Source organism: Cystoisospora suis, assembly GCF_002600585.1.
Source record: "Cystoisospora suis strain Wien I chromosome Unknown contig_290, whole genome shotgun sequence".
Classification (NCBI taxonomy): Eukaryota; Apicomplexa; class Conoidasida; order Eucoccidiorida; family Sarcocystidae; genus Cystoisospora; species Cystoisospora suis.
This window is the reverse complement of record NW_027153092.1, coordinates 6,260-31,349: the sequence shown is the minus strand read 5'-3', so window position 1 is coordinate 31,349 and position 25,090 is coordinate 6,260. Positions and strand designations below refer to the sequence as shown.

General features: G+C 52.4%; 3 protein-coding genes across 3 annotated transcripts; 2 read left to right on the top strand and 1 right to left on the bottom strand.

Moving 5' to 3' along the window:
* Window positions 1-7,360, bottom strand: CSUI_000740 (50s ribosomal protein l1). The gene is made up of 3 exons (XM_068060971.1): window positions 3,153-7,360; window positions 2,077-2,199; window positions 1-1,364 (listed from the first exon to the last, which is right to left on the bottom strand). Exons 1-3 carry the CDS (start codon window positions 6,175-6,177, stop codon window positions 1,015-1,017), a joined length of 3,498 nt encoding a protein of 1,165 aa, XP_067927044.1. The 5' UTR covers window positions 6,178-7,360; the 3' UTR covers window positions 1-1,014.
* Window positions 7,361-7,563: 203 nt separating this feature from the next.
* On the top strand, window positions 7,564-17,329 carry CSUI_000739 (uncharacterized protein). Its single transcript, XM_068060970.1, has 9 exons — window positions 7,564-10,434; window positions 10,961-11,463; window positions 12,113-12,178; window positions 13,027-13,088; window positions 13,610-13,679; window positions 14,791-14,904; window positions 15,752-15,788; window positions 16,412-16,463; window positions 16,909-17,329. The coding sequence occupies exons 1-9, from the start codon at window positions 8,364-8,366 to the stop codon at window positions 17,045-17,047; spliced, it is 3,114 nt and encodes a 1,037-aa protein (XP_067927043.1). The 5' UTR covers window positions 7,564-8,363; the 3' UTR covers window positions 17,048-17,329.
* Window positions 17,330-19,955: 2,626 nt separating this feature from the next.
* On the top strand, window positions 19,956-24,296 carry CSUI_000738 (uncharacterized protein; the record flags this gene model as incomplete). Its single annotated transcript, XM_068060969.1, has 1 exon — window positions 19,956-24,296. The coding sequence occupies exon 1, from the start codon at window positions 20,088-20,090 to the stop codon at window positions 24,294-24,296; it is 4,209 nt and encodes a 1,402-aa protein (XP_067927042.1). The 5' UTR covers window positions 19,956-20,087.
* Window positions 24,297-25,090: the final 794 nt, after the last annotated feature.

The following is a 25,090-nucleotide window of genomic DNA, read 5'->3' as shown; positions in this document are numbered from 1 at the left end:
CACGGATTTCCAGGGGCAACGACAGACCAGCGTTGGCGCAGCACGCATTAGGATTCGGGGTGAGACGATGTCAGCTTTACGTGCTGCGGGGACCACAATTTGGCTTCACAGGGCACAGCGTCATTCCGTCGAGGAGTCACTGTCTCTTCTCCACTGGGTCCCACTCGTCTGGTAGAGGCCGGAGAGCCAGCCAGACGTGACCCGCATGTACACGAGTGAGCTGGTGAAAGAGTTCTACAATCAAAAGCTGCCCATTGTGCCACCCAGACTACACTAAGTTGGGTACGTTCCGCCACGCGTGGCACCTCGTAGACGTCAATGCAAGAACAGATGCCGCGCTAGGATGTCTACGAGGCTGCAATGGAAAGGTCAAGCTGCTATCTGTCACGAACACAGGTATTCGCAAAGTGCCATTACGAAATAAGGATACACATCTGCGCAGTGTGAGTTCGCGTTGCATTCTACTGTCTCATCGTATTTTGAAAGACTGCCTGGGAGAAGGCTCGCTAAAGCACGGGGAAATCGAAGTGCTTGGGAAAGATGTCCTTTGGAGACCATGTCCAGCCACTGAAGTAGCCCGGTGTGAGGTGCTCCCCACATCCCGGTAGCCCAGTCCGTGTGCAGTGCACTCCCTGAAATTTTGACAAAAATCTTGTCGCCTGTTACAAACAGAGCGGCAACTTCGCCTTTGGCTACGGATTACGGAAGCTGATGAGCATTCTTCAGCCGCAGAGGCGGAATAGCTGTAGACCGCTACAGCCTCTTCGCAGCGGCTCGCATACCCGGAGCCGCATACGGGCCTGGAGGACTACTGGAGGTGGGAGCACCTGGTCGGATAGAGATGAACGTGCAATCTGTCCATGAGTGAATTCCCCAAACTGGATGCAGAACCCCTCGGAAATCAGAGAGAATCTTGTTCGAGACCGTGTCAGGAATAGCTCCGCTCTCTGCCTAGTAGTAATCCATGTGTTCCCCCAGGTACCCTTTGGGATCTTCCTCCCTCACCTTGTGAATCTAAGATTGTTCTCTTGTGTTGCGGTGTCTGCTGCCCTGGGCGGCAACAGTCCCCTTCACGTGACGCATATCAATAAGAATGCCTGGACCCATGGTCGAGCTAATGTGAACTTTCTGAAGAAATTTATTTCCTGTCTTCGGAGGACGGCAGGCGTTGATTGACGCGAGTGCTGCCTCGAAGTTCTCCCGCAGTTCATCTTTGCTCATGGATGCGATACCGATAGGGATATGGATGATGTTGAACCGGTCTGCCTGGTAAGGGATGGTTGTCTGTCTGTATAGCCGGATCGCCTCAACATAATCTTGCGTCAGCGTCCCCCACGCGACTTGGGGCATCAGATCCTTCGGCCCTGCAGTCCCCATTCCCACACACCCGCACAGAAGGACAAAAAGACTGATTTCAGAGTCTCTCCACAGCCTTTGCGTCAGTGCATATCATGCAGGCGTCTTGTCTACGCCTGGATGATACGCACTGTCACGAAGACACTTGCCAATGCATCAAAGTCTTCGTCACCAGACACACACGTTCGCCCTGCCTGTGACGGAAGGCGAAGAACGGTGCGGATAGCTCAACACCTGCGGGACGCGGTTGGCACCGCAGAACCAAGTTTCTTTGGCTCATAGGGCTGAAAGCTAAGCTGGGGGTGCCAGGGGACTGCACCACAGGCGTGCCGCAAGAAGTTCCGGGAGTCATGCGCCTCGCACGTTGACCTGCTCTGGCGATGTGATCCCCATACTCGCTAATAACTGCAAAGCCCGGAAAGATCAGAAAGAACAGCTGCATGTCTTTCTACAAGCCAGGCTTCTACCCTCCCTTACCAAACAGGCTGCGCATGCATGTATTTGTGCACGCTGCCTGTGATACAAGCAAGCCTCGCTTGCACATTTGCTTTCTACATCCATGTGAGGAGCTTTACAGTAGCAGCTTGCGACAGCAAGAAAATATCCTCCGACAGGCAGCAGTACTATGCTTGGAAAGGGTGGAGAGCTCCATCTGAAGGCAGACGAAACAGTTCTTTTTCTGAGACAAAAGAGCCGTGCGTTGAGGGTCTTTTTTCTTACCAAGAATCTTCCCGTAACGCGTTAGCTTCGCCACCAAGTCGGGTGTCGAAATTAAAACCCCGAAGTCAATTTTACCGGAAACGATCCTATCAACAACCGCTTCTATGCCAACAATGTCCGCACCTGAAAGAATAAAGAATGAGGACAGGTATACTGAGGTAGGCCCCGTATACGTGCGTAGCCGGGCCGTACTTTGCAGTCATTCCGGGTTGAGCAGCTCTGGCTGTAACGATTCAGTTTAGAGCATCTTACGCCTGTGGGAGTCCTGCGGACTAGCCTTGGAACTCTTCATGACTTGAACAAAGACGGGAGAAACCAGCTGAATTCTTCTCATGCATACCAACTTTATGCACCGCCTCCACTTCCTTTGCCCAGGTCATCCGTCCCAAGTAGTTTCCCATCAGTCGTCCTCAAAGGTGAAGTACAAGTTACCCCCCCCCAAACTCGTTACATCCGACATATAAAGAATTCTGTTACAGCAAGCGCAACCAATGAGGTCGCCCCTTGCAAACCCGAAAGGCCCACTCAACTACGTACTCATTCTCCGGCCCTCGCCATCAACCACAAACTGGGGGTGGATCACCTCTGCACTCAGCTGCTATGGGAAAAAGCTGGGAAACAGAAGCACCTCGCATTGCAGCGCTTATAGAACGCGTAGAAGTTCTCTTTTGAATGTGGAGGTTCACCTCTAAATACGTGGAACGCCAGTAACCAATCAAAGGCCGCTATAGAAAGCGTTGCTTAGAGGCAGCTGCACAGTTGCAAGAGTATGAGAAAATACGAAATCACGACAGAAAGACGTGAAAAGCTGTCTGGCTCCGCTTCGGTGTGACTACAGAAGACAGAGGTAGCGACAGGACGCAACTTATCCTGCATGCCGATGTATCATCAAGGCATCAAACTAAAGCAGACACACCCCATGGACAGTGGAGTAGATAGATTCTTGAGTCTATCGTAGGTGACAATGATCTGGACTCGGAAAACCCAGCTGAAAGCGGGAGCGCAGAAGAACACGGACGGGAAAATACAAAGATACAGAGGAAATTATCGACCTTCCTGCGAAACGCTTTCCTTACCAGCTTGTCGAGCTCTCTCCTCATCAGTCTTATGTACAAAAGCAGCAATAACTCTCTGCCTCCTCCAGATACCGCCTCTCTTTTTTCCCCTAACAATGCCACTCTCAGATTTCCCTGGCCGTCCTCCTGACTTTCTGACGTCATATTCAATCTCAGAAGCTCCAGGCCCGAGGTGTTCCCTTCCCTTCTCGACGTGTGCTTCTTTGACGTCCTCGTCCTCTTCTTGTAGATTTCGCTCAGCCTCACCCCTCGAACCCGACCCGGAAAAGGCTTCTTCGGTTTTTTTTATATCTATCGCCGATCTGTCCTCTAAGTCTTGATGTGCCTCTCGCTGCCCTAAGTCTTGTTCACCCGCCGGCCCCGTCAGATCTTCACTCTCCACTGGGTTTACGCCGTCTCCTTCCCGATCCATTTCCTCGCCTTCTCCGCCCTCCGGTCTTGCAACAACACCCAGCTGTCCAAGGTGCCCATGAGGAAGCGTTACATACCCTCGGATCCTCCCAGAAATAGTTGGACCGCTTCGTCTCCCTCCTTTTCCTCTTGGACCCGTCCCTAAGTTGAGCTGTACATGCAACTCTACCGTTTCATTGAACTTGGCTGTGCTCAGTTGTTTCACTAAGAAAAATGCCAGATCAGGAGGATAAATGGCATCTTTGGCAGGATAAAGCATAGAGAGAAGAGACGGAGAACGCTCTCCCCCTTTTGGACTTACACCTGGGGACGGAGAACCGCGAAGAAGTATAGAATCTCTTACTCCGTCTTTTCCTTCCCCCTCTGCTGTTTGTCTGTTCTCCGTTCCTCCTTCTCGTTCGCTCGGGGACAGCCCCCCACCCGACTGTTGAACGGAGAAAGACGAGGAGAGGACTTGTTCCGCAGCTTCAGTAGCACTCTTTAGAGCAGCCAAGCCTGGAGCCTTCTGAGCCGCGACAGCGGTAGCAACTGCCGCCCTCGCGAGAGCAATTTTCTTGATTTTCTTCGATTTGCCTTTCCTTCTCCTTGCCATTGTTCCTGCTGCTTGGAGTGTACGTACAGCTTCACGGGCCGAGGAGACTGCAGCTTGAGTTGCAGCGTTCAAGACCGGTGACGGCACAGGGGTCTCAGCTAAGGCTTTCCATCGTAGAGAAGAGGGAAGACGACGTGAAGGAAGAGGAAGATTAGACGGCGTGATCTTGTCTGGATCGAGATCGATTTTTGCTGTACTCTTCGGCTTCGGAGGTGCGGGGTGTTGAGGAGCATACGGATACTGCTTGAACCAGTTAAGGCGACGGTCTTGTCGGCGACGCTCCCCAACCGAGAGTCGCTCTCCTGAGAGAAGAGAAGACGTCTCTTGAAACGAATCAGCTGAATTAACCGGACAAGAGGTAAACTCCTTTGAAGAAGCTGTAGCACAGAGATAATTGGATGACAGGTCGGAGTGGCGGGACAGCTCGCAGCCCGTGAGGGAAAACACGGAGGAAAACGCCCTACCTGCTATATGGTGAGCCCATGCAGAAGTCGCCTTTGGAGTTTGTGTAGCCGACTGAAAACAGATAGACTCGGACTGTGAATTAAAGTGTAAAGATGAGACTTCTACATCTTTTCCTGCTCCACGAAGCGTCGCACCGTGAACCCGGTCAAAAACAGAACTGCGTGAACGAGAGAGACAAGACAATGGCCATACTGACGAAGTGGACGTAGAACCACGCTGAAATGTATTTGGACGGCAAAGAGAAACCCTGCTTCTGACGGGCGGACTGTAGCGAGATGGGGGAGATAGGCTCTGAGGGAGTGGGGCGAGGGAGAGAACCAAGAAAGCGGAGGGACAGAGAAGGCGAGATTGTAATTGGAGTACACCTGACTCATTCTGCAGTGACAACCGACAGGATCTCCCGTTCCTCAAAGAGCTAGATGAGAGGTAACCCAGACTGCGGCGTTCTCCACCAAGAACAGGAGACACAGTACGAGAAGGTAGCGCTTGAGGCAGAGGAGGCGGGGGTCGATGAGAGGGCGAAATCGTATCTGGGGAGTCCGGCGCAAAGCTTGCAGATGACGCCACCGAAGAGGGCAGACGGAAGAGAAGAGAAGGGAAGTTCTCCTGGGGGAGCGGACTGGTCGGGAGGCTATTAAGAAGAGAATTCCGAAGAGATGGAGAGCACGGAGAAGAGGATGGCTGAGGAGCTGCAGAAGAACAGGTATGTTGGGTGAGGGAACGAGACCGACAAGATGATGCTGATATTGATGGACGGGACGACGAAGAGGAAGCCATGTGATATAAAGAAGAAGACTCTGGAGTGACAGTGGAAAAGAAGGGCGGTTCAAGAACAGTAGGATAAAGAGAGTAAAGAGATGATGGCCACGATGAAGGGGAGAAATGCCACGAAGGCTGCTCTCTCCAGAAGAAAGAGCCTGTTTGGACACCCTGTGTTGGTCCACCTGGGACACGTGATCGTACACCGGAGACCACCAGAGTATGGTACAACACCGTCAACCAGAAGCATTCTCGGATACCACAAAAAACAACACGGAAATCACTAGGTGTGACTCGCCTCTTCCCAGTGTGACTTCGAGGTTTCACCAGAAAAAAGCTCCTTTGCTTGTCTTTCATCTTCACCGTTGAGGTACGGGAAGCATACACCCCGAAACGCCCTCTAGTCCGCGCTCGTCTTTTTGCTGTCTTTTCTCTTGTAGCGTGCGGTGACTGTGAGTTGTTAGACGAGGGTGCCGAAATCATCCCTCGCCGGTAGTCTTGCTCTCGGAACTCGGTGCAAGCACTTTCTTGAGCCTGGCAGGATTTCGGATGTGAGAAGAGACAGTAATTCTCCCAAACTTCTCCATCAGCATGGAGCTTTGACGGGCATTTTGTCTCTCCTGGAAAGTAGTAGGATGAATCTGCCGCTGAGCCGCTGACAGATCGTGCGGCTGTGGGGGGGTTATCATAAAAAGGAGCATGTCGTCTGTAATCTTTCCAGCAAGAGACAGGAGACGATGGAGACGCAGAGGTCACAACACAAGGACACCCAGGGAGAAATAAACCAGGTTCGTTCATTGTGATGTTGGAAACCGTCAGGGAGAAGGAACGAACGAAAAGACCTCGATGTCCGATGGCGGAACGTACGATCAGTGAGAAAGTTTCATATCCCCCTTCTGCTGGGCTGATGTGTCCGTGTACGCTTTTCTGGTTGTGTGGTCCAGTCTCTCAAGTCTACCGAAGTCGTATCGCAGAAGCACGCCTCAAGCAAATCGTTTCTTTACTTCATCTTCAGGTTACAAGGATGAGGAAAAGAACCATTCAAACGCACGAATTGGCACCATTGTGAGGAGTGTCAGCGGTGTGCAGACACCGGCGCTGGAGTTTCCCCCTGCTGTAGATGAAAGGAAGCTGGCTGCTGTTGGTCCCTTCCGGTGTCAGAGACAAGCCATCAGAGTTTCATGCGTGGACACGGGCGAATGCCGTTCTCTTTCCGAGTTGTAAACGAGACGTCGGAGAGCGGTACGTAAAAAAGAAGATTGATGCCAAGAGAACAAAAAACCTTGGGGAACGCAGCCCACACAACCAAGAAACTGACAAGATCCACGAAGAAGCAGGAGGACGTTCTTGTCAGCTTCGTCGGATGTTAATTCTTTCAGCGTCCTCCCGCTAAATGGGAATCGTGACGCCTCCACTGTGCACTTCCTCCTGGTGTGTGGAGTTGTTTGTTTCCGCGCATAGCCCCGTCCCAGAGAGTCAGGGGATGCAGCCACACCCCAGCATCAGAGGCCAGAGGGGTCCGTCCCCTGGTAGAAACACGGAGAGAAATAGGAACTGCAAGTCAGGCCGAACGAGGGAAAACACATACTGGTTTCATGCAACGGGCGTAGTTCCAAGAGTTTTCTTCTTCTTTTAGGCCATAATCTCGCTTCTCATCTGCATTGTCGGCCGAAGATGCTCGGCGTTTCCATACCGCAGATGGGGGTCCTCCCTCTTTTCTCTAGAATACAAGGCGTGTGAGAGGCTCTATTAACTTAAGTGATAGCATCTTGTTTTCCCTGCTGCATTCTACGTGAGCGGGACGTTCCACCGCCAACTAGTGGGACAACCAATAAATACGTTAGAAACACAGATTCTCTCAATGTAGTCACACCGCCCTCAAGACTGATGGAGCGTTTCCCTACTTCTGAGCGAATCGTCCCCGGGTGAACACACAAGAATAGGTTGCGAAATACTCTGAGAACACGAGAGAACTCCTCTACTTTCTTCTCCGATTTCCGAGAACGTCCGTTTTGTCTGCTCTCCCGCTTCTGGAGCATTTTCTTACTTCTGGAGCATGCGTGTTTCGTAGAAGGAAGTGTGCGGCATGCATGGATTGGAGAGTCGATGCATGCACGGATGAATTCAACTCTCACGAGTTTGAGAATCGACCGACGCAAGTAAGTTCTTCCTCTCTCTCATCCATGCTGGGAACTCCACGCTCAGCTCTTTTCACTCGTCTTGTCAGTCAAGTTGTTTCTTGGCTTTCCCAAGACTTTCCCGGAGTCAATAAAAATCACCTCTTCCCGAAGACGGCCGACCAGCTTCCCGCTTGACAAACAAGGTGCTTGAACTGGGATTCCTCGATTTCCCTTTCCCCCTATCCCCCTTGACGTTCGCTCTCCAGTCTAGTTTCACCGGCCTGTACGCCTCGTGCCGCAGCGCTGCGAAGATTAAACAATTCTCATCCAGCACTCACTTCCCGAACTATGTGTTGTACGCTATCAAAGGCATATGAACTTTTTTACAAGGTGGTGGGGGTACTGCGAGGAACGTGATCTACCTCGGAGATGTATTTCCCCGTTGATTCTCCGTGGAACTGGGTCGATAAGATGCAGACACTTCCGACCACTAATGTGTTTTGAGTGGATATACCGTTCAGTGTGAAGCCGATGTTTCTACAGACAGGCGAGGTTATGGAGCTGTAGACGAATATTCGACAGAAAGAAAGAAGGGAACATGACATAACTACAGGCTGCTTGCTCGAAAAGAAAAGAAGCATCTCGATACCGTGGGACCCACTGGTACCCCCTCATATACGGGATTCCGTATGTACACTTGGGTGTGTACAGTTATTATCCATGGTCAGTAGCTTTAGTTCACGAAGATTGTTTATTGTGTCTTTACTTCTCTCGGCACCTTATTGACAGCGGATCATTCTCCATCTGTTTAGCCATGTCGTATACTTACGGTTCCAGCGGGTGAAGTGCGTGCGCCTACCAAGGATGTTCTCTCGACCGCACCTCCTCTCCCGTCCTCTCCTTTGTCATGAGGATCACTGTGGCTATCTTGCCTGCCGAAAAACACGTCTCTTTTTTTCTTTCTCTCTGCCATCCAGTCGTCTACGGGGCCACACGGGAAGGAGTCGAAGAAGGAACTTCTGCATCTTCTTAGGTCGGGAGAGGAGTAGCAGCGCTACCTGCGCAAGATTCTCTTCTTTGCGACCTTGCAACTCTACAGCATCAGCAGGTCACGACCCACAACTACAGTGGGGCCGGCTTCTTTTTCCTTGCTGGAGCCGTGGTCTTAAACAGAAAAGAGAGATCTCTTTATCTGCTCGAGCGAGAGACATACTACCGCGACGTCAGTTGTCTTCCTTCTATGTCTCCACCTCTCCCTACAGGTTGATCTCCTCTTCCCTGGATAGCGCGTCTTTCTTTTTTACAAGAAAGGACAGCATAGAGAAGATTCCTTCTCTGCATGTAAGCATCTTTCAAACGGGAATGCTTCCATCTATTTTTCCGGAAACAGCGTGTTATAGCGCTTGCCGAACCGCGAGACATTCCCCGCTTCTGCGTATCAAAGAGTGTTGTCTGCGGGAGCGGAGGCCCGGTACGTCAATCAAGAAAAGAGAGCTGAGCCAAGATGGAGACACAGGAAGACGTCTCTCTGTGGTTAACTCCATCACGTTTTCTTACCGGGCTAGTTCTCCCCTCGGGGAACCACGTGAATCTCTTCGCGAAAGAAAGAGCTCTGTTCCTCTTCTGGGTGTCCATGCCCAGGTAATGTTTTTGTCTTCCATCTCTTTCTGGTGCTCTACCAACCCGAGACCGCCTGTTGCAAAACAGACGACAAGTTCTGTCTCGGCTAATCTTGTCCCTCCTCTCCATCGTAGCCGCTCCTCCGGTTCGCTTTTTCTCACGCCTTTCTCTTGCTCCTCAAGGTTCTTGTTAACTTCTCAGCGCTTCTGTTCAGCTGCTGCTTCATCATCTCCGACTTCTACGCCTTCTCCGCTCTTGGTCGATACCAATACCCCCCGCGAGGTTATATCTCTCGCGACAAAGCTTGCTTCGTCGCCGTCTGTTTTCCTCTCTCGTTTCAGTTCCTCTTCTGCCATCCCGTCGTTTTGCGTCTCACCGACTAGCAGCCGTTCTTTGCGTTCTTCCTCTCTCCCTGGGCTTCCTCTTTCTTCTTCCGCCTCTGTGATGTGGGGTGACCTTGTGTTCAAAGCTCATGGGATATTACATGCGTTTTCTCTTCGAGAGCTCCTGTTCTTCTTGCAGTTGCTAGTCAAAGGGGGCTCAGTCTCTCTCCTTAATTGTACGAAGTCGAAGAAAAGAACACGGCCACCGCACAGATCTCATAAGGGCCACACAACCGTTGCACGTCAAGAGCACCTATCGCTTACTCCCGTCTCTTCATGTTCTTTCCAGTCTTTCCCCGCTGATTCATCTCTAACTTCACCTGGCTACAAGCTGATGTCCTCGCGAGCTTCTTCATATATTCCGTTTGCCTTCGGCGGCGCAACGGCAGCGCCTATTGAGTTTCTGGAAGCGGCAGAAATGCATTTCTTAAAGCATCTCGATCTCCTGTCTTTCGAAGATATCACTGAAGTCACAAATGTTTTTCAGCTTCTTCAACATCGACATCCTTCTTTCATATCAGCTGCATCTGAGAGAATTGTGCTCTCCGTAGGTCCCCTCAGAGACAACGGTCACTGTGATTTCTCTTCAGTTCAGCATCTGATCTTTCCTCATCTACGTTCTCCAGCCGAAGATTCTACGACAAAAGATGTCGAGATTTATCACGAGACTTCAGTAAACACAGGCGTGGTTGGGCATAAGGAAATACAGGAATCTTTTTCCTACGCCCCTCCGCTTCGTAATTCCACGAGGCCAAGGGTAGAGCGCCTGATTCGCATCTGGCATGGTAGTTGTTCCTGTGGACTCTACGCACCTGACGTCGCTGGTGCCGTGATTTCCGCCTTGTCTCGGAGGCGGAGACAAGGAAAAGAAGAAGGGGGTCTCGGCAGTACGAGTCGAAGCTCAGCAAGACTTTCAGCTCTTCAGATTCAAGGTATGCACACAGGACACTAAAGAAAACAACGGGCTCTTTGTTGGCTTCAGAAAGGCTTCATTCTATCGACAGAAGGGGCTTAAGGAAAGACGGTGCCGTCAGGGTGTAGCGGTGGGACGATATCAATCGTCATATCCAGTGAAGCAATCGCCGGGAAGACATCCATGAACACTGTTGCCTGTTGGGATGGGTCGTTAAAGATGGCCTTTCTCACCTCGTTTGTGCAGTGTCTTTGCCTGCTTACAGAAAGCAACGTTGCTAGAAAGACGAGAGAAGAAAGAAGAAAGCCCGAAAGAGACTTCTTTAGTTGTGTCAGTTTTCCATGTGTGTGGTGTGTGCCTGGCTGGTATGACCTTTCCTAGTTCTATTGGCGTCGGGCATCTTGAACCTGGAGGGCTCTCATCTTTTCGTGGAGAGATCGGTTTGGAGCTTGCTACGCAGTTCCCCCCAACGCTGATAAGTGTGTGGCCCGTGGTGTTTCCGTTACTGTTTGTGTATCTTCACTTGTTCCTGTCTTTACCCTCAGATCTTGTTTTCCTCGTCCGCGGTTGCGCAATGCACCTGGCACGGCGTCCGATTCTTCATTCAACAGTGTTGACCTCTCCGCCATCTGATGGACCGTCTTCGTTCTGTTCTCAATCGTCTCCTTCCTGTCTTTCGCTTTCCTTTGACCGGACAAGTTTTGGCGTCGCCGGTAGTCCCGCTGGTGAGCGCATGCCTTCTATGCCTGGAGAGATGGCGGACGAGCGTGGAGGAGAAGGAGGCCAAAGACAAGATAGGGAACGAGAGACGAAAGAAGAATCGGGAGAGGGATCGATGGTCGGAGATCATCCCTGGCCGGACAACACAGCTGTTCGATTGGGGTCGTGGCCGGAAAAGAAGGAAGGTGACGGAGGTAGAATGCAAATCAACCAAGAGGAAGAGGAGGTGGAAAGACATGAAAAGGAGCACGATGAAGACGAAGAAGCTCAACTGGACTGGCATGTCGCGGGATTGATGCTACGCGGTCTTCAGTCGATAGAAGAAAAGGTAAGGGGTGCTTGTCTTCTTCAGTCACTCAGGCGACACTAGGAATTCGGAAAACAAACTCCGTAGCAGTGCTCCTGGCTTTGTCTCTCGCTGAAGCATCAACCGGAGTTGTTATCGCCGTGCCTAGAAAGTGAGTGGGCCATCCGCTTACCTGTCTTATTTTCAATCTCGTTCGTATTGTTAAAGACGATCTCCTCGGATCACGGGAGTAGCTTCTCTAGTTTTCCCATCTGAGTTGTCTACGGCTTAGGGCACCTTGTGGACGCTTTTATAGAATGTTTTTAGGTACAAGTACACCGACGCGGTTTCCTTTGTATAATTTATGCGGTGTGTGTCTTCCCCTGCAAACCAACGTCATCTGCGTATAGTCCAGTCTTCGTTCTTGAATAGACGGAGATTTGTATATGCGTATCTTTTTGTATCTGTTTGTCGGTGCAGTGCTGCTTTGTTTTCGCACACCTGCCGATCAAAGGTTGTCTATTCTGAGAGAGGAACAAGTTAGGTTCGTAGCAGTCTTCCTTGTCAAAATACATATGAGAGACATCTCTCCATTTCAGGAACTCTTCTCCTGAGCGCGCGCAGAATAGTCTGGCCTCGAAAAAATCTCTTCTTTATTCGAGGTCTCCTTTCTGTTTTGAGTTTTTTGCAGATGCATGTGATAGATTCCCGAACTCTTATTCTTTGCCTTGACGCTCTAGCTCTCCTCTCGTATACCGTAAGCGGGTGCTGGTGACGAAGAAAGAGAGAGGAAAAGAAGAAGGCCGAAGAGAAACTTTCACAGTGAAATTTCACTAAATACGGCTGAACGGCACGAGTGTAACTCTCTCTAAGTTTTTTGATCCTTATTCTCGCACCTTGACGCATGTTTTTCTTCTTCACAAAATATCATGTCACTTGCGGGTTCGTGCTTCTCTCTACTCTCGTAAGTTTCATCTCGTCCTTTTCTCTTGTTTACTGATTACACGCGCCGGGAAACATTCGTGGACACGGAAGATCTCCACCTCACTTACGTAGGCTACGCGAACGCAAGCGTCTGTCACGATGGTGAAGGTCTTTATTGCCTATAGTGTCTCTGAATATCTCGCCCCGGTGTATTGCCTGGTCCGAAAGGAAAGCTCACTTTCGTCAGTCTCCTAGTAAGTACTCTCAGTATCCCTTTTGGTCCTTTGGCAGTCCACCCGAGATCATAGTACGTTAGCATTGAGAGAAGACGGCAGTCGGCAGGAACGAGCTAGCCATTTCTTATCATAGCGGGACGCGAAGGTGCCTCCTCGCGTTTGCTTTCTCTTTCAGAAGAGCCAGGTACGGTGTCCCTCTGTACTGATTTGGTGTCGCCAAGTTGGCACCACAACGTCGCCGTCGGATTCGTACTGTCTCCCCGACTGGAGGTATCCAGTTTGGAAGATACTTCCCTGCTACAGGTTAGGATGTTATGGTGATCAGCATTCTTTCCGTGCTTCTTTCTTTCTGTCTCGCTCATGTTTCTTCGCCATTATCTAGTAGATGCCTTCACCAGCGGTCTGACGGAGCTGTGTAAGTTTGCTTTCTTGAGTGTTCGTACAGCCTGGATCTCTTATTGACAAGGCCTTGCAAGGCTGTTTCCTCTCCCGTGCCCCGTTCATGAGGTGAGGGAATGATGAGTATATTATCAAAAGCGCACTCTACCGTCTATTCAGATATTAGCTATATGCATGAGTCTCTCCCAGGAGCTTACGGTGTGTTTCACATGCTATAAGATTTGTATGTGTGTATCCAGCCCGGTGGCGATATGGGCACATATCGTTATTGGCTGGCTCCCGGCGGACTTTTTCACTCTGTATTGCTTATTGGCCGTCTGTAGAGTACCGAAATCCCAAGGCTGTGTGTAAAAGTTTTACAACTCCACTTAGTCCTTTGCCATCATTCACTAGTCTCTGTCGATAGAAGGGCAGTTTAAAAAGAGAAGCAAAACCCTCACCAGGGCAAGAAACGCTCAGGTGTAGGTAGAGGAAATGTAATATTACCCGTAGACAACATGCCAAAGCGTGTACAGATTATCGAAGACCTGGGAGTCTCTTTGCCATGACATAATGCTCACGAGTTTGGATATGCAGGTGAATGATGTTCTTACATGAGTGTCTGTCGGATTCGACGTATGCGTACCAAGGCCTGAGGAGATACTGGGACTTACGGAGAGCCTAGCAGCTCTTGGCGTGCAGTATCCAGAACTTCTTCAGGTGAGCCCAGACGAGTCGTTCAAAGCCAGCATCAGGAAGATCGCCCCTGACAGAGCAGAAAGCGGGTAGTCAGTGCGAAGAGCGAAAAATTCGTACACTTTCTTCACCGAACAGCGCCAGGGCCATTTTTGTATGAGTACGTTTCACTCGGGGTACGTTTACGCTACGTGCGAGTGGTTAGAGTTGAGCTTCAAAGAGACATCTCTCCCGCGTGCTCGCCTCCGTGTATGTCCATCTGGGTGACAGAATACGGTTTAGTTTGTTTACTGCGTTTCTCTCCCTGACGTACGCTAGTGGGAGCCGGCCGCAACGCTTGGGAGCGTCCGGGGACACTCCGTAGCCTTTTTCGTTCTGAGAGTTGGAGACGAGAGAGGCAGCCGAGGTGTCACAGTGTCCAAGATGCTACCTTGCAGTGCGGAAGGGCTGTACCTGTTCGCATGTCATTCACGGCTGCAGACCGGACGGCGCATCTGCATCTTCTCGGTGTCTTAGTCGTTTTTCCAGGGTTAGAAGGTTGTGGTTCAAGAGTAAAAGAATTTCTGTAGAGTGGCCTTTCTGTCAGAGCCTGGAAACCAGTTACTGCATCCCCAGATCCGTGTGAAGGGATTTGACGGCTTGTTTGTTCGAGACCTGCTTTCTCGTGATCGGTGAAGGGCATGGTTCGCGCGGCCTCTACCATGTATTGTCGGCCGCAGTCACGTTTACATCGGTGCGTCGGCCTTGTGTTTCCGTTTCTAGATGCGGAGCTCGGCAACCATATGACCGCGCGGATGACAGAACAGTTGTGCATGTGATGGAGTGACTGCTGCTGAGAGTGGTTCGCGTCTGGGTGTTGACCGCCGACACTGACTTTACCGGGGCTTTTCACTGCTTTCTGAGACTTTGACCGTTAGTGCATCTGCGTCACGGAGACCGTCCGAATAGAATCATACGCATGACTATCCTCGCCCTGTCACGTGAATGGATTTCTCAGCTTGACACCTGTACAGTAGATATGAAAACAGCAAACATTTGTCCCGCATCCACCCACGGTCCGTGCTGAAGTGTTGCTTTCTCCTAAATCAGCGCCAGTGTGTTTTCTATCGGTAATCAATCCTGGCTCCGGCTGCAGGCGTTGGGAGAGCGCGTAATGCACATATTTCAGCAGTTTGAGCTGCGGGCTCTCATTCGTCTTGCCGTGAATTTCTCTCGTCTAGATTTTCCGCTAACTCCACTCTTAGGCGAGGTAGGTGAAAACGAGAAAGGATCGACGAGAGGATAGCGCACGGTTGAGTGATACAGTTCTTTATTCAGAAGCGGTTTTGCTGTAGGTGGACAATAGTAGGTCAAGGAGTCGCCAGACAGAAGCTGGCTGGCACGACAACGCGCGTGACAGTTTGGTCAAGGCACTGTTACAGTGAGGCTGTGCCGATTTGACGGCTGCTTCTGCTCCCACCGGTAGGGCCGAAGCATCACTTGATACACCACGAAGTTCGTAGCTTTAGGTCCAGTCATTCTTTCTTACCGGAGACGAAGCGCTTGAATTTCTTGTAAGTGTTTACCGCGCACATATTGATGTGCTTTCTTCTGTGCTTCTCCTTATTTCAGGGTACGGTTCAGCCAGCGGCGAAGCAGCATTATGCATGTGTATATATATACATACATATGTATATATATGTACATACATGGCTAGGCGGTATCACCTGTTATCCATGAGTATAAGACGATACCGAGACTCATAAGGAAGCACGAGAGCGCTGTCTCAGGAGTGGCCGATTCGGGCAGGTAGTGGGTGTGCTTCTGTCCACTTTCTGACTAATGTGGGACCCATGGCGATTTTAAGACTCTTGAAAGGTGTACAAACACCAGCGGGTCACAACAGTCCAGCGACGGCTCCCGCCATGGCCGCTTTTTCTCCGTGCAACCTAGAAGCACACCATCACTTGGCCAGATACCTCTGGGCTTGCAGGATTCAACTTGTCGAGTCTTTTTTGGTGGCCGCAGACATACATATGCCTGATATCTGCTAGTAGGATGTAGCAGTGGAAGGGTGGCTCATAGTTACTTTGTTGCTGTCCACGTCTTGCTTACAGCTTGCCACTAGAGTTGAAGAGGGCATCGCAACCCTAGGTAAGGAGGCAGTTGAGGAACTGTCACGTATCTCTCCTGTGCGGTTGCTTGGTATTCAGAGAGCCCACGCCTCTCTGGGGTCTAGCACAGATATTAGTAGATGGGCTCTGCATATGGCGTGGCGTAGTCCAGTCACTGCTCGACAGTTCTTTAGCGGGGTTGGCTTCTTCTTCAGTGAACGCCTCTCTGCTCGTATTGGCCGTCTCCGGGACGTCGTTTGACGACCTCCAGGTCATTTAGTTCGACGCAGCGGGTTAGAATAATCCAAGGAAAGAAGACAACTACGAAGCTGCGTCAGCCGGGAGTCGAACCCGGGTCACCTGCTTGGAAGGCAGGTATCCTAACCGTTGGACTACTGACGCATGGGTAAAGCTCTGCGAACGCACTGTCACGGTGTTGAGCACGCACGCTCCAAATCTGGCTCAGTAGTAGAGACGAGGCCTCTCTTCTCTCAAGGCAGTGAGAGCTGGATTGGACGTCCCAGTATGACAGTGGAAGGTCACGCGACACTCAGCAGGAATGGAGACCAAGACAAACCAAAGCGTTTGGCGTCCTGTGGGCGGCGGTTGCCTAGCTTTCGGCTTTAGCAGTGGCCTCCCGTTTGAGTGTACGTGTTTCTGCAGACAACGCGGAGTTAACGGAACTGAAGGCTTTGTTCGTCCACCATGGGCTACCGTAAGTGACTACTTCAATCGGTAGCCTGGGTATCCCCTAGCACGCAACCGCTGTCAAGTCTGCCTTGGTAGGTCTGAGCGTAAACAGCAGCCCCCCCCTCCACGACGATCGGCGCCAACGCTTGCATCTCCGGCAGTGCGCTGACGCCTCCCCAGTTGATGGCGAAGGCAGGCTGCGGTATCACGTCCGCTGCAGGCGGCAGATTTGAAGGCAAAGAAGTCCCTTGCTGTTCCGGCGCTTTCCTTTACTGACGCCTGTCCACTGCAAAAACTGGACGGTGTTCGAGCCCCCCTAATAGGTACTCGTCTGGTTTAGATTCTTGTCTGCTGAAGTCACACCCGCCATCGCTCAAGCCCCCACCCGCGCTCCTCCACCGTTCGCCCTCTGTTTCCACGTGTGTCAGTCACCGTGCAGTCCTTTGGCGCTCTTTGTCGGGTGTGCACAGCCATACTGCGCTCGAAGACTATCTGTCATTGAACAGCTCGAGCCGCACAAATGACAACGTTAGCTACCCTGGATACTATCCAGACGCTGCGGCTGGTCGACGAGGATCACAAACGAGGAGTCTTTCTGAAGGTCCCTAGTGCGTCCCTCCATAGGTTGCAGGTGTCGTTCCTGTGTGGGGAGTTCCAGGTATTGCTGGTACGATAGGAGTTTTGATAATCATCCGAATGGGCAACGGTGTCCGGGGATGAGAGAGCTGCTGCTTCCACGACCCGGAAAGTTGAGCAGTCCTCTCTCATCAAGGTCGTAGGAGGTGTGTACCGCTTTGTAGGCGGTCCGCCTTCTCATTCCGGGGTGTTGGTGCACCCTCGCGGACAGCGTCCCCGCGCTGCTGCACTAGACAGCGGGGGGGCGCTCGGCACGCCTAGAGAGTGCAGAGTTTGCCATTGTTGTGCAGAGCACGACTTCTCAGAAGGCTAACCCACCTTACAAACTGGAACAGGGGGGCGTCGAACCTTATTAACAACTGTTGACGCCCAGCCGCGACAGTGATGATGTCACGTTCTTGTCCCGCCGTGTCGACCAGATCCTCCGCCAACCTAGGAACACAGAGTAGCCTTACATGTTCACCTAGGTACTCCTCCCTCTTCGCGCGGCCAGCGGCTGGCTGATAGCCACGAGGAAAGTGGCCAGGGTTGCTGGGCCTCACAAGAGGAGACAGTCGCGCACGTGAGATCGACTCTCTAGTGGCTTCTACACTGTCTTCTTTCCGCACGCAATTGTTGTTCATCAGTGGTACTGGCAAGGAACCGACCAGGGCGTTCCCAAAGCGAAGCATCGAGAGGAGAAATTTCCACTTGTGCAGCTCATTGTCTCTTTGAGAATAGATGGAGGACGTCTTCCTGGAGAAAATGGCGAGGCAAGGTTTGACAGGGGCACCATATGGACAAAGGAACAGCCAGCTGCGCGCGCTATTTCGCAAAAAAAAAAAACAAAACAGGTAGCGAGAGGGCAGCCAAACTGCAAAGTATAGATTTTCGTAGTGCTGTCTTCATCTCGAATTGTCACTTCTCCCAGCTGCTGGACAGGGCAGTCCGTACAAGCTTCATAGCTCCTGTTTACGGGCTGTGACCATGTGAGTGCGGGTAGAGCGTCAATGGGGTCGGTCCACAGTATCTCTGTCGCACGCCTGCATACCTGGGACTTCGCGTTTTAGGTGTACGAGGCCGGTGCACAGGCCTTACGGCCCCTTAATTTTGAACATCTTGCAACACCACAAAATTCTGAAGAGTTCAAATTAAAAGAAATTTCAAGTGAAGACTCTTCATTAGTTTTTTTTGATTTCATGTACAAAATGTTGATAAAAAGCTATGCTCAGTCGGTGCCGATTGCGCGTTGCGGCTCTCTGGGTCGGTACCCATTTTCACCAAAAGTGTACGAGTGCCTCAGTGCTCGACACTGCTTCGCCAAAGAGACCTCAGAGCCCCCCGCTAAATCAATTGGCACCGGCCCACTGCCGTCAAATGGCGCAGCTCTGCCGCGCTCGAGCGTCGTGCAGACGCCGACTGTAGACCCTTCCCCACCTAGGCCAGGGCGCAACTGTCCAGAGAAGGACGCCTTCTTTCTTCGTGACGAGGAGCCGCCCAAGGCGACCGCTCCAACGTGCCGGTGCGTGGATCCAGCCACTGCCGGGCAGATTGAGTTGTTTTGCTTAGGTTTTTCCGTGTGAAGTCTCATGCGGATGGGGGAGACACACTCCGTCCAACCCAGACTCTGCACCGTTTTGCTGCAGCAGAGCGTCGAAGGCTGTAAAAACACTTGCAATCTAAGGCCGGACGACGAGGCCCCGCGTCACTCGTTGCCATGCCGTGAGTACTACCAGGTGCAATCTAACGACGCCAGCAGTATGCTCATTCGAGGAGACTGCTCGGAGAATTCCACGGCAGGGTCCTTTGCAGTCAACTCTGGACACCATGCGCACTTGCATGCTTTGGCAAAGAAGCGTACGACAGCCAGCGTCTGAACACGGCACCGTCCTCTCGCATCGCAGCTGCAGTTAGGATCTGCCAGCCGTGTGACCGGTCCTGAGTGCGTCGTGTGACGCTCCCGAGTTGCCCTGCTGTTGTTGATTGCCGCCCCCGAAACTCTCACTCTCCGAGTGCCCGCTCGCGCAGGTGCAAGTGCCGCGGGGTACTGCGCACAGCTTAGGATCATATCTATCTGGCTCGCTGTATCTGGTGGCGGGTGTGACTCTGGAGCCAGTATGCAAGCGCCGCACCTGGCCAAGTTTTCGCTATGCATCGCAGAGGCGCCAAACAGAGGCTACCGCAGCAACTCACGAACACATGTCTATCTCCAGCAAGCTGCTGCCGCAACACCACTTATAAATGAAACCGGTCAACTTCTTGCTTCATGCACTCCACAGTCCACTCCCCGGACTGGTACACGATTGTGTCTTCTACGTGTTTGGCAGACAACTTCTTTGTCGCACTCATACGTGCTCCCTCCATTCCCGGGAACACTACAAGCCCTGGCATCGAGGAGAAAATGCGACCCGAGTATGAACCGGTGGCGTGCGCCAAAGAGTAGCTCCACCCCCCGACAGCCGATCCGTGTCGCCTTAAACAGCTGTACTGCTTGAGATCGCCAGCCCCGTCACGCACTTCACCACGGACCCTGCAGAAACGTGCTCAGTCATTCCACCTCTGCTCTAGCCGGCGATGACTAGGCAGGCGCACGCACATGCACCCGATCCAGTACAGTCTCACAGGGTTTGGCAGGCATGTGGCTGGGCTGCTCCGATGGCGGCAATGATGGGGACCTTCGTTTGTCAAGACGGTCTCACCGTTCGTTTTGAGCGCAGCAGGCCGTGGCTACTCGTCATGAGTCGACAGCTCTTCCTCCGCCCTGGCGTGGAGGGTTGCGCGAGCCGCTGTCGGCTGTTCTCGTGTACGTTGCTCTTAATCTTCTTCTGTATGTTGCGTGTTGTTTCTTTCCCTACACCTCCGCCGTAATTTTCCTTGGGGGGATCTGTCCTCGTCTTTGGAGACCCTGCCCCGCTCTGCTTGTTCCAAGGACGGCGGTGCCGTGTGTGGACATGCCGGTGGTGGTGGGCGTGAACCTCTTTCAAGAGGAGCAGTAGAAGAAGAGACCTGGGACGAAGAAGAATGGCTGAGACTGATGGAGCGGTTGAACCGGCTGTACCCTCTTTTGGACGAATGCAGCAGCAGGCCATTTCAGCCACAAGGGAACGCTCTATCTCAGCGATGCAACGCTCTGGAGTTACACAATCCTGGTAGTTGTCCTTCGTCTCCCCAGCCTCCTGCCTGTCATCTCCCCTTTCCGCAATCTAGCTTTCCAGCCTCTGAAACTTCTGTATCGCCGCCACGTTATGATTCTTCTCCGTCCCGCCGGGTAGACTCGTTTTCCTCTTCCCTGGGTTCCTTCTCTACGAGCGGCACTCCCATTTCTACTGTGTCCGTCCCGGCGAAGTTGTCCAGAGCTCTCAGCACTCAGCCGAGGACGCCAACCGGCTGTGGCCACAGGCACTATCGTTTGTTTTTCATTCAACCTTTGACATATTATTACGGCATGATGGACAGGTGGTTTTCTCAAATGGCCTCGGCCCTTATCCGGGAGAGCCAGAGGACCTGCGACAACGAAACCAGGAAGGTTCACTGTACACTACCGCGGAGCAGAGACAAAGAGAAAGCCGAGCACGACAGCGGAAGCGGGAGAGAAGAAGGCGACGAAGAGCGAAAAGAAGGCGCGCAGTCGAAGGGAAGACAGGGGGCGGACGGAAGAGAAGCCCGGGGTAATGTTGAAACTCGAAGGGAAACTATCACGAGCTCTGCGGGCCCCCCTCAGGAAAGAACCACCAGTGACCCAAAGTCGACGGAGGCGGCGCGGTTCTCAAGAGGCGGGCACCACAATCGCAGTCAGGGAACAGCAGGAGAGAGAACGCGGAAACCACCTTCTGACCAGAGGTCGCTTCGAGAGGGCGAAGGACCCGAGGACGGGCATCGCGCTTCCGTGAGAAAGGAGAGAGAAGGTCAGGGGTGGCACGAAGAGCCGACGCCGACGGAAGGTGTCTTTTTTGACGTCTTCGTGTGGGGTGAAGGTTTTGCCGGCTTCCCTGCACTCAGACCGTCTTTGGCCTGCCCGTCGAACGCAAGCCGGCCGCTCATGCTTCTTTTCACTCGAGCCTTCCCGTCCTGCAAAACTTCTTCACCGCCTCTGTCTTTTGGCCGGGCAGTCTCGCGCTGGTTCGGAGGCCAGACCGCAAATGACGTCTTTCTCCTTCACTGGACACACCTGCCGCGCTTTGCAGATTCTCGAGGTCTGTATAGCGGCTACGATGGCTCATTCTGGAGAAAAGACGTGCTTCCCTCTTCTGTCTTCGTCCTTATTGAACACGAGTGGGTAGATGACGCGCAACGACGACTGCTGGCGGTCCGCCCTAATTTGGTTTTGCACACCTATAACCAGATCTTGGCCTTCGGTCCGGCCAGCAAGACGTTCTTAGGAGACGCCAGCGAAAGCACAACGCAGGTAAGTACAGGAGAGGGGGAGAGCGCACTCGGTTCGCAGCTCAGGAGGAAGCTTGGCGAAGACGGCGGGAGTAGGCATCAGTACGAGAGCGTCGGGGCAGACGAGGACTTAATACAGGAGAGGACCACGGGGCAGCTGGGCTTGCACGCGAATGCCAATGCTAAGTGGGCGCCGGAAACACGCGTAAACCTCGGTGACGAAGAAAGGCAAGAGGAGGCAAAAAGGGACCAGGCAAGACAGACCGGAGAGGGGGAAAGCTCAGACAGATATCGGTCAGTCTACCTACCCTCAGTGTACGAAAGAGGGAGCTGGGTGTCTTTTCTGCACAATACGGTGGAATGGCTGTTCAACTCCTACCGGCCGCCTCCCACACTGATACTCAAAGATTCAAGAGACGAGAATTCAACGGCACAGAAGACTACTAAAAGAGAAAAAGCAGGCCGCACGGAGTTCTGGACGTCCTCGGCAATATGGGCAGCCGCCGTGTCAGCAAAAACGAGAACAGGCCACCCTACTGGACTAGAGCCATCCGGGCGTGTGGACGGCGGGCTCCTGGAAAGCCTGATGCCTCATGGAATCGATTCTCACTGCTTTCTCTCCAATCTGCTTTCCGGTGAGACCAGCCTTCGAGCACTCCAACCAACGCAACCAGACCAGGTTAAGCCACAAGCCCAGCGGGATATAGAGACAAGTACAGGCACAGTGGGAGAGTTTTGGCCTTCTCCGCGTTACTTGACGCTAACAAGGGAAAAAGCGGGCAAGAACAAGACGGACAAAAGACGAAGAGATGTATTTATTGCAACTGAGAGACCGCACGCCAACGCCAACCCCGATGTGAAGGAACTAACATACCACACGGCCTGGAGAGGATCGCCAGTGCCCCGGGAAGGAGAGACGAAGCATAAGGGCTCATCGCCAAAAAGAAAGGAACAAGAAGACCAACTTAAGTGGATCGAAGAAGAGATAGAGCGAGTTATACGTAGTCCGCGCCGGAACGATCTTCTTCTTGTAGGTAACCTTTCTTGCAATGTCTACCCCACAAGACATATATTCAGTGCTGCGCTTGATAGTATCCGGGCTGAAGAAGAGCAAGGCAGAAGAGGTAAGGTGGAGACAACAAACAACACCAGGGAGGGTAAAAGAGCGGCGAAAGAGAGGGAGACGGTAGGTTACGAAGACAACAGAAACCTGCAAGGGATGGGAGATGGTAACGGAGACACAAAAGACAAAAACGGGAACTCACGCAGTTGGCCCGGGGGAGGATATCCGGTAGTGCTGCGGGCAGTGATGCGTCTACCCCAAAGAGTAAAGGCTGAAGTGAGGTCACCAGAAGGCGATCAACCAGACGAGTGGGGTGAAGCAGCTTCTCCTGTGCCCATGATGGAGGCGGATTCCCGGGAAGATTTCGGAACGAGATTTCCTCGTCTGCGGAAAGCTACACCCCAAAGAAGACTTTTTGGAGGAGGCACATCTCCATCAGGGCTCCGATGGGGGGGGTCCGGGCCTTTGAGGCCAAGTGGCTCGGCAGTAGGACGAAAGAACAGTCTGCGAGAAACTGGCTGGTTGAAAGATCGAAAGCAAGAAAGACAGCTTTCTATCAAAACTCTTCCTCCTGCCAAGTACATAGAAGATGTGCTGCAGCCTGAATTTCGGCAGGAATTAGAAGAAAATCTGAGCGCGATTTTTGACAAGGTGGCCAAGCGGGAAGAAATCAGCGAGTACCGCAAGCGCAACGGTGGGGCAGAGAATGAAGACTTGGGTGGGCGATCGGAGAAATCCGGAGTGAGACCAACACGGGACACACTGCAGGAGGAAACAAAACATAGTCTCGGACGTGCAAGGAAACATGAAGGCCTTTCAGAAGGGCACTTACAGGGTTTCTGCTCACAGTGGCGCCAACACCATAACTCTTACCTAGCGAGCATGAGAGAGACAAAGATCTGCCTCTACGGCGGTCATAAAGGTTGGACTTTGCGAAAAGGCATTGAGATGCTTGCGAGCGGATGTGTGGTTGTGGAGATGAAACTAGGGAAGAAAGGCAGAACAAAGAACAGAAACACAGACCACCAGGAAAGGCGTGATGGCGAGCACCCCAGTGCGAAGGAGCCCAAGAAATCCGCGGACGGGAGCCTCGGAATGATGGACTTTCAAGATTTTGTTGTGAATATACCTATCGACTTGAGCGTCGTTGCCGCCCAGGATCACCAATCACGTAGAAAGAATTCTCGGTCCCACGAGCACTGGAAGAACGCCAGGAAACAAGCCCCAAACGACAAAGCGGGACAGGCCGGCGACAAAGCGGGACAGGCCGGCGACAAAACCGGGACACGGAATAAAGGAGAATCTGCCAGAGGGATTGACTTTACTTTGGGGGGCGGCTCTGTTGCGGCTCCCGCGCCTGGTTTAGCTCGTCGGTTATCAGACGTAGCCACGCCTTCCGCCAGTCTTGACGGGGAAACCTCAGACACAGAACAGACAACCCGGCGCAGTCCAGAAGAGGGAGACAGCAACGACAGTGAAGAGGATGACGAAGATCAAGAGGAATTCTTTATTCTTGAGCCTGAAGAGCACTGGGACGCGTACGTTTCGCTGTGCGATCTTGACAAGGAGGCACAGGAACGCCTGGCTGCAGAGGTGGCGCGTCAGCTCCGGCGCGTAGTACGCCGTTTTGACGAAGGACAGTTCGACACGTTGCGAAGGGAGGGAATGAGATTCGCTCTCTTAGAAAGAGACTACGTCCATCTGTCCAAGACGTTCTTGTTTCCCTTGATAGAGGTAATGTTACATGCCCTTCCAAGGCAGATGTCTCCCAGAGAGATTCCTGCCCAGGAGACTTGAAAGACTAAGAGAGGCGCGGAGTCTGCGGGCACTTAGAGGGCCCTCCAGTCTGCCTGTGAACACCAGTCACCTCCTCTCCTTCGTGACCGAACAACAGAGCGCACAAGGTTTACTTAATGGCTGCTTCGTTGCTGGCCAGCCTTTTGAACGCGGGGAGTCTCGAGAGCAGCGACTGTGTCACCCTGTCACGCGTAGGTGTGTAGTACTCTCGTTCGTGCTGTATAGGTATCTGTTTCTGATACTAGGCGGAACGCTGTATGGCAGTGACGGGGTGGGTTTGAGAGACAGTACCGCCGTCGGAACGGCCTGCGTACAGAGGGGTCCAATCTTATCTCAACACCTTAAAACGCCTATGTCTGGTCATATACTGATGTAGCACAGTGTACCACACACGGTTCCGGAAGACCATCTCACTGTCGACCTCCTTCACCGACTCCAAAGGTCGGACATCGTCACTTTTGACTAGGATTCTCGGCCGTCCTCGAGTTTCACTCAGCAGTATCTACTGTATTTTGCAGGCATATCGATGGGGCGCAAGAGGAAGACTGCAACCAAACCTAAGGCCCCTTTCCCGATATTCTGCACCGGACGTCTGCGGTACCAGTACACCAGGTGTTGGAGCCAACACCGCTAGGGAACGTGGATATGCGGAAGCCAGCAACCAGGACCTGTACAGAATATTGCTCAAAGTCCACTTGGAACAACATTTACTGAGACCGCTTCTTCCTCTCTTAGAAGCTGGCGCATGGCTGGGAATACCTGGCGCCGGGACCCTTCTCACACGTCTTGCATAT